Source organism: Arachis duranensis, chromosome 5 (assembly GCF_000817695.3).
Source record: "Arachis duranensis cultivar V14167 chromosome 5, aradu.V14167.gnm2.J7QH, whole genome shotgun sequence".
NCBI classification, from domain to species: domain Eukaryota; kingdom Viridiplantae; phylum Streptophyta; class Magnoliopsida; order Fabales; family Fabaceae; genus Arachis; species Arachis duranensis.
In genome coordinates this window covers 95,305,194-95,314,900 of record NC_029776.3, presented here as the reverse complement: position 1 = coordinate 95,314,900, position 9,707 = coordinate 95,305,194, and the positions used below count along the sequence as shown (strand labels likewise).

Sequence of the window (9,707 nt, the reverse complement as noted above, 5' to 3'; positions counted from 1 at the left end):
TCTATTTGAAAACCATGTTCCATAATATTATTTTCTTGAGCCATTTTTAATTGTTTAAAAAGCATTGTAACTTCTTCTAATTTTTCTTCAATATTCATAATTTTAGTGGTAGTTTTACTTTTAGATCTGTTATGTTGATTATATTTTGAAATTTTTCTTCTTTGGGATTCTCTTTTTCTTTATTTCTTTGAAATTTTATGGATACTAATATTTCTTCAAGCATATCTACTATAGAATTTAATTGTGGGTTAAAAGTATGATAAAGATGTGGGGAATCATTTCTATGGTAACATTTCTTAGAAATTCCATGTGAAAAATAAGTTTTTTCAGGTTTTTGAAGTCCTTCAATAAAACTTATAGTAAAATAAAGATTTTGAGAAAAATCATTTTGTATTGATTTTAAGAATTCGGTGTCATTACAGTTAACATTAGTTAAAATCATTAATTTTTGATCTATTAATTTTGATAACTTGATTATTTCTTCTCTTAAATCTTCTAATTTACTTTTTTCCATTAGGTGACGCTTTTCTTTGTGAAGAGTTACGGTTTAAAGTGTGGCTTTAGAAAGTGTGGTATAACAAATCTTTAAATCTGTACCAATTTTACTCTGTATACTAAAATTCACTATATAATAATATAAACTTAAGTTGCCTGCTTATTCCCAACATATATTTAAATATTATATATAAATCTCAGCTCATCTTTCAGCATTATATAGAAACAGTTTCATAGTATTGTATTGAACTTGAATAATTCAACACAGAATGAATTTTTTTAATGGGTTTATTTAATTATAACAATTAAGTATTAACTAAATCTGATGAGAAGAATTTCATGATGAATTTCTCAACGAGTGTGTTACAAGTTTTGGTTCAATTGACTCCAACAGAATATTAAACAGGTTTTAGTCTTGAAAAACCTTGTACAACTGCAATTAATTCTAGAAAAATAAAAATTTCAAAACGAACTCAATTATAGGAAGCCTCACCTGCGTATGATTCCACCGATTTCGTTCGTTTTTATCTTATGTTACACTTTATTAGAAATATAACTAATTACTCATATACTTCTTTTATAATTAAAATTTTTATAATAAAAATGGTTTAAATATCAATTCTTGTTTTTTTCAAAAGATGAAAAAAATCAACATCAAACATAAAAAAAAAAAGAAAAAAATTCTGTAAAATCTACGTAAAAAAAAGTTATATATAAAAAATGTGTTAGAAATATAATTATTCGTATATTTATCTTCTCTTGCCAACTTAAAATTTTAAAAGAAATAATTTATTATTGAGTTAAAAATATTCCACCTCATTGATATGAACATCTAGAAGTCATAAGAATTATTCACAAATATAACTAAAGTATTATCACATGGTATATGACGGATCCTCTTATAATTAATTAATCAATTAATTTTGAAACTCCATCATTAGAGATAGAAGTTAGTCTAAACTCTCTGCCCCGTAAAAGAAAAGATATTGATAATCAACTTTGCCATTTTATTAAGTAATCAACTTTTCTTCGGGATCTTTTACCTGTGTGTGATTACAATAATTACTATTAATTGGGAAATATTATTATTCATGCATTACATTGCAACAATAATGATGTAATATTTACCTGAAACAATATTGCTCATGTATATATTTAAAGAAAAATTTTTGGACAGTAATTTTTAATATTTTTTANNATGACTTAGTTTCTAGTCACCAAAAAAAAAAAATGACTTAGTTTCTTATCCCAGTATTCTAAAATATGTTCTCCTTCATTAAGCTAGCATGCAGTGGTTAATAAATATTACTGATTAATTGATTTTATGAGTGAACAAAAACTATGGGAGATAATAGTAATAATACTCTCACATTTTTGGGAAATGGGACATTTAAGGTATTTTCCCCTCTAATAAGCGGATTTTTTATTTAAATATATAAAATAAATCTAATAATTACTAAAATAAATAATTTAAAAAATATTTACCGATTTAAATACTTTAGTCTTATCTCGTTTACAATGTAAATTATGACTATCTCGTTTACAATGTAAATAAGATATATAGAAGACAATCGTAACAGCTATAAAAGGATGTTTAACTCTTAGTATTCTTCACAAATTTTTTCTATCCTTTTTGTGTCCCATATTTCTCACAGATACAAGGCATAAATGGCCAGTAATAGTCCATACATCGTTGTGCTTGTATATCCCAATTGTCGTCTGAGAAATGATGACAACGGTATGACATTTGAGTATGAGGATCCGATATTTTTTCGCACTCAGCGTGTGAAAACGTTTGTCAGATAGAGTTTGATATTGAGCAAGTTCGGTGGTATACAAGCGAGGAAAATCGGAAGGGTGGTGTATAGATTGCTGGCACCCATGTGTAACGGAGTCTTCCAATTTTGACTATTCCGACTTCAAGGGGACGAGCATGTGCGACTGATATTCGACATTCATGGGAGGATTATAGTGGAGCAGGTAATGGAGCTTTTCGCAGAGGTGGAGCTTTCCACCATTCATGCTTGTCAAGATTGACTGGAGTGTCTGGTACCTACTGCTCCCCATTGAACTGCCGTTTCACCCGATCAAAGGTGAAATCAGACAATGTTGAAGCAGACCAGCAGGACGGCCGACAACCAGATACCTCACTCCTCCTCCTCACGGAACCAGTGAAGGCACAGGACATGCATCGCAGGGTCATCGTAGACTCTCCATGCAAACTGAATAAAAAATATGTCCGACATTAGTAACCATACGCTATCTATCTAACTGTCAAAGACATACCATAATACAACACAGCAAGTATTTAAAATCACAATCTATTTTATTTCGTGACTAACCTTATCGAACCGTAACTGTTCGATCGAAACCCTCCAATGCAGGACTCTGGCCTGATGTTGATCCTTACTTTGCTGCTGCAATCCAACCAGCCTGATAGTAACGGAGATATATACGATTCGTTAAGTAACAAACCATATGAATTGACAACAATATTTAATGCAAATAAAAAAATAATATTTGGTTACCTCGCAGCTAGCGGATACTAGTAGATTTCTCTATCTGGTGGACACCAATGAGAAAATCTCTGATAAATCCAGCTCATCAAAAGCAGAGTGCAACCAGTGATGTCTGTGACGTCCCGTTGTGCCGCCAAATAGGGTGACTGGTACGTCCAGACCAGCACAGCCGATCCCCAAGATAACGCCCTACACTCCGCGAAGTCCCAGAGAAGCGGTAGCCAACGTATGTGCACGAGATTGTTGGACTTGTCTGTCAACAGATACCCTCTGATCAGTAACATAATATAACACCTGGCGTACTGTCAGAGGGTCTCCGAGTCGTCGGTCGAGGGCATCTGGCAGACACGATCACGCAACCACACTAACTTCAGCGTGAAGGACTTCCTCTACGCAGCCTGTTGTGCCGCCACCGAAGGCCTGGCGCCAAGCAGCTGCTCCACCATGGCCCACGTCTCCATGTGGTACCACCTACTGAAGTCACGAAGGCACCCTCTAACGGGGTTCTCGTGTGCGCATAGGCTTAGATGGTACGCCACGTCTTGCAGGGTGATAGTGACCTCACCCCACAGGAGATGAAACGTGTGCGTCTCCAGACGCCATCGCTTCACGAGTGCCGAAATCAGAGAATTGTCAAAAGTGAAGTCCCTGAGGGGCACCGTGTCGCCGAATCTGGCCTCAGCTAGATACGGGACGATGGTGTCCGGTAGAGGAAGGGTATGGCTGACTCATCGGGGCAGTAGAAGGCGAGGACTCTGCGGAATAAAAAAAATTAACTTATAAAGAGATAATCATAATTTTTTGTAGTCTACTTAAGAACATAGAGCTACTTCTACTTAAGAACATACTTCCGTGTTTCTAGTCTACACATGTCTCTAAATTACATATGCTAGTAAGCAAATCCTAATTAAGTCATAACAATCTTACACAAGAAAATACAGTTCTAAATTCATCCTACAGACCAATTTCTAAAACATTTTACTCAGTTCTTCTGTTCTTGTCACTATGGAACTACCCTAACAATGTCCACATACTTAGATTAACCAAACAGAACGCAACTAACCTCGAAGTCGGCGGTCCCGACGTAATGTGACGTCTCGTTCAGTCTGTTGATGTCTCCGTCATTTCTTGCCTGGCGTGCCATCACCGTATCAGTCTTAAATATGATAGGAAAGGGTAAAAAGAGGGGAGAAAGAGGTTGACTAAGTCAAAATGGAGCTTAGAGACATGCTGTAAACGACTTATACTTATAGGCGCAGTACGACCTTATCTCATTTACAGGTCTATCTCGTTTACACTGTAAACAATATATCTGCGGTTCAACTGACCTGTCTTATCTCGTTTACACTGTAAACGAGATAAGACTAAAATATTTAAATCGATAAATCTTTTTTAAATTATTTATTTTACTAATGATTAGATTTATTTTATTTATTTAAATAAAAAATCCCTAATAAGTAGTAATACATTCTTTTATAAATAAAATTGTGCTTTCATCTTTTGCATATGGCAGATGAAGTTGCTTGTTATTACTCATCCAAACATATATTAATTTTTGATGCAGTATAAAAGAGTTTTCATTTTTATAAAGATCAACCATTTTATCAAATTATTAAGATTATTTTTAAATATTTTTATTAAGTAAGACGTAATACGCTATTATTAATTAAATAAATCTTAATTTTCTATTTATTATATTTATATTGATAACTCAAATTTAAAATTTAAAATATAAAATTTAGAATTTAAAATTTAAAATTTAAGTTTTAAAATTCAAAAAGCATTTAGCTCTTTACTTTTTTTTCAAGCATATTGGCATTCGCCATCAAATTAAAACTCCAAAAATGATATACACGTTAAGGATATCACGTCATAAAATAAAAAACACACCAAAAAGTTCTTCATATGATATACAGATATAGAACACAAATTTATTATTCATAAGCACTTATGCTCAATTTACATAAATATTAATATATAAAAGCACAATTGAATAAATAATAATAGAATATTAGAATGTGAAATCCATTATTGAAAGTGTCCTGCCTTCTACTTCCTCGCCATCAAAGAAACTAATAGGGATATTGAATATATAATAACATGACCATTTTATTAAGCAATCAAATTTCCTATTGTAATCACGTATTAAAACAAAATTAATTCTTTTTAAGATTCTTTTACCTACGTTGTAACAAAGTATCATTAATCGTTAAATAACTTTAGGATAATGCTAGAGAGAAAAAAAAAAGCCAAATTTTACTTTATTTTATTTAGTATTCATTAATTGTCGCAACAATTAATGACCATTAAATATTTCTGTAACTTTATATCTCTTCATAAGTCATTTAGATCATGAATTCATCATGATGAATAATTATCAGGTTTGATGATGATGATTCATAGCGAAGTTACAAATCATTTACTCCTCAAAATAGTTATATAAAAAATTTTACACTATAATGTACATCGTAATTAAACTCTCCCTAAGTCTTAATAATTAACCGTAAAAAAATAAAATTGTTTTTAACTTTTTATTGATGAATGATGACACACCTATCTATGCTAGGGTTGTTACGAATACTTCAAATTAAAGTATATATAGTATAGGATATATCAAAAAGTCCAAAGTCTATATAAAAAAAAAAATCAAACTAAAAAAGCAAAAGAGAGAAAAGGGAGAGGGAGGGGCATGTTGCCAATATGCCATGGCGTGTAATAAAATATGCATAAGTACGTGTTTGTGTTGATCTTATTCAATAGCGGAAAGCGTGTGTCACTTAGTCCAAACTCCAAACAAACCCCAAAATAACAAAACTAACGTATTTGGATTCATATTTGTTTAATTGTTTTACCCATTCCCCTTCCGTCCCCTTTGACGGTTACAAGTCTCCATTTTTTTCAACTCTTTATCTTCAATGGTCAATATTCAAAATCATATCATCTCACACACACACATACTAACTATTACAAATTAAGAGTTTAATTGATGAGTTTTATATTATTGTTTAATCATATATATATTCTTTTAAATGATTATTTATATCGTTAATATAAAAAATATTTTTTTTACATAATAATATCTAATTGAATATGCATTAAAATTAAATTTTAAATTAAAACTAACCAAAATATATATAAAAAATATGCATTATGTGTCTTACTCTTCTTCAATTTGAATGCTTCTGGTTAGAATATTTCTTAATTCTTTTCTGTTCTTTTGGGTTATGGTCTAACCTTTGAACACACATTGTATGAAAGCAAAGACCCATGACTCTCAACTTATATAGCTACCAAAAAACACACACACATGAGATACATGACATATATGATATATCTACAGGTGTGTATATATAAAGAGAGAGACAGAGAGAGAAACACCAACTATCGCAAATTGCAAGACCCATAAAAATTTTCTTACAAAGTTTCAAACTTTGATCATCAAATAGCACAGAACCAATAAAAAAAACAAAGAAGCACCATTGCTACTACTATTTCTAGCTTGATTTCTATTATCAAGTTGGTTGTGTTTGAACCCTTTGAGATGGTGCTAGGTTGGAGTAGAAGGAGGAAGAACAACAATCACAAGGCTAATGGAAAACCAAGCATGGAGCTAGTGATTCCAAACCATTTCAGGTGCCCAATTTCCTTAGACCTAATGAAAGATCCTGTGACATTATCAACCGGCATAACATACGACAGAGAAAGCGTTGAAAGATGGTTTGATGATGGGAATTTCAAGTGCCCTGTCACAAACCAGATTGTGAAGAACTTTGACATGATCCCAAACCATTCTCTGAGGATGATGATCCAAGATTGGTGTGTGGAGAATAGGCAGCATGGTGTTGAGAGGATCCCAACACCAAAGATCCCAATTAGCCCAACCGATGTCTCTGATCTTCTTCTGCAACTTAAGGAATCTTCACTGCGCTTGGAACAGTTTACTTGCCTTGAATTGATTCAGAAGATGGAGAGATGGGGTGCTGAGAGTGAAAGAAATAAGAGGATTATAGTTGATAACGGAGCACCAGCTGCATTGGCCTCATCATTTGATTCATTTGCAGGTAAATAAAATAAGCCCTTTCTTGCATTAATACTAGCACTTCATTTAATATCTTTTCATGAGTTTAATTTTCATGCCAGTATAAAATATTTTGTCGTAGTGGTGTAATCACATTTGTTATTTCGAACGACCATTCACATGGTCAATATAAAAAGTAGTCATTTTTTCTGATGTGATGTTATGTAATTGGATGCATGCGTAGAATTACTTTTTGCATCAAAATTAAATTCATCTTTTTCAAGTTACATGACCAACATGGATTCTTATTTGTGCAGGTGATTCGGTTGAGAGAAATGTGGGTGTTCTTGATGAGATCCTTTCAGCACTGAAATGGATGTTCCCACTTCAATTGGAGGCTCAGAAATCATTGGGGTCCATTGCATCATTGAGCTGTATGGTTTGGTTCTTGAAGCACCAAGACCTCCCTGGAAAAGAAAAATCCATTGTTGCATTGAAGGAGCTTCTCTCCTTTGGTGACAGTAATAATGTTGAGGCACTTTCAAAGATTGAAGGAGTCAACGAACTCTTGGTGGAATTGGTCAACAAGAGAATTAGTCCAACAATAACAAAGAACTCACTGAGGGTGATCTGGTACATGGTTTCATCATCAAAATCTGAATGTGGTGAGAAGATGAAGATTTCATTTGTGGAGTTGGGATTTGTGAATACCCTTTTGGGAGTCCTAATTGATTCAGAAAAGAGCATTTGTGAGAAGGCTTTGGCAATCTTTGATTGTCTTTGTAGCAGTGAGAAAGGGAGAGAAAGTGCTCTTGGGAATGATCTAACTGTTCCTGTTTTGGTGAAGAAGGTTCTGAGGATTTCTTCACTCAGCACTGATTACTCTGTGTCTGCAATATGGAAGATGTGCAAATTTGGAGAAAGAGGTGATGAAGAAGGGAAGGTTCTTGTTGAGGCTCTTCAAGTTGGTGCATTCCAGAAGCTTCTCTTGGTTTTGCAGGTTGGTTGTGGTGATTCCACAAAGGAAAAAGCCACTGAGCTTCTCAAGTTGATGAATCCTTATAGGGCTGAATTGGAATGCATTGACTCTGATTTCAAGAATCTTAAGAGATCCTTCTAACACTTTTCATACACAACAATACATAGAAAATTAGACAAATTTTATCTCAAAGATATCATTTGTTTCTGTCTATGTTTGTCACATTTTTTTTAAAACAAAAATAATTTACCAAACATTAAGTATCTCTGAAACACCTCTTTGAACCAAAAGTTTGCTTTAGGATTGCCATTGATTTTATGGATTAAATGCATGGATCTGTGCAGTTTGTATCATAGGATTCAAAGGATTATAGATAGGGAACATAGAGAAAGATTATTCTTTTTGTATATTGTAATAATTATGCTAAAATATTATATTCGTCTCCAATGCTTCAGAAAAGTCCTAATTTCGTTATTAACGTTTCTTTCCATTTCAAAAAATTTTGAACAGGTTCAATGTTTTCTCACTGTTAAATTTGGCTAATAATATTTTATTTCAGAACATAACTAAATTAATCCACTAATAATTACTAATATAAGTTTTTTCTTTAATTCTAGAACATTGATGATTGATTGTTAGAATTTAAAATATTTTTACAAGCAAAGATTTGAGAAAAAGAGGTATTACAAAAAGATTTTGGTTGTGTTTTTTTAATACTGGACAAAAATTTACTAATTTTCTAAATTTGGATCAGTTGTTCCAAGTCAAAGAATAAGTATTCACTATTGATATGTCCGAGCTAAGATTAGTTAAGGTGGGTAAAGACAGTTGCCTAACTTATTTAGTAAAAAACTCCTTTTATGACTTAAAATTACGTTATTAATATTTACATTATTTATTTTATTAATTCTTTGTGTTTAATTACAGGATAATATTAAATTTATTTAAATTTTTTTACGATAAAAATAAAATATTTTTAAAATATTAGAGACTGAATTAAAATTATTTAATTTAAATGTTAACGACAAAAATAATACTTTATTTTAATAATTATGAATAGTAAGATGAAGTTTGATAAATATCAAAATGTGTTGAACTTTGAACCCCCAAAACAGGGCACCTATCGTGGGGTAAGAAATGAGAATGCAGGCGTGAATAAACTAAGGGCTTATTTGGATAATTTTGATATTTAAAATATAAAAATTTTTTGTTTTTAATATTTTTCTATACACAAAATCATTCTTAAGGTTTGAAACCAAGTTTTAAAATTGTCATTTTTACTCAAATTTTAAAATTTTGGACTAAATTACTCATATAAAAAAATAATAAGAGAAATGGTGTTTCTACTCCTACGGAAAAGGAAGAAGAAGAAGAGGGAAGGAAAGAAGAAAAAGTTGTCTACGATCCACTTCTGTTTCTGTTTCTGCCGCTATTTCCGTACAATTTTGGTTCCTAAGATAAGAATGATTTTAAAACCAAGTTAAACCTTAGGGACGATTTTATATGCAAAAAAAGATTGGGAGCAAAAAAAATTTTCGCCCTATGCCTTAGAGACTAAATCGTACTTAATCCGAATTAAATTAAAATAACTTTTGATCTGATAAGTATAAGCAATAATAATTGTATTTGGTAAAATAATTTTTAAAATTTTAAATATTATAATAGATATAAATATAAGAATTAAATTTAAAAACTA

At 31.8% G+C, this 9,707-nt stretch overlaps 1 protein-coding gene across 1 annotated transcript; it reads left to right on the top strand.

The window, feature by feature from the left end:
- The first annotated feature begins 6,252 nt into the window (after positions 1-6,252).
- On the top strand, positions 6,253-8,458 carry LOC107490596 (U-box domain-containing protein 21). Its single transcript, XM_016111378.3, has 2 exons — positions 6,253-7,075; positions 7,350-8,458. Exons 1-2 carry the CDS (start codon positions 6,556-6,558, stop codon positions 8,150-8,152), a joined length of 1,323 nt encoding a protein of 440 aa, XP_015966864.1. The 5' UTR covers positions 6,253-6,555; the 3' UTR covers positions 8,153-8,458.
- Positions 8,459-9,707: the final 1,249 nt, after the last annotated feature.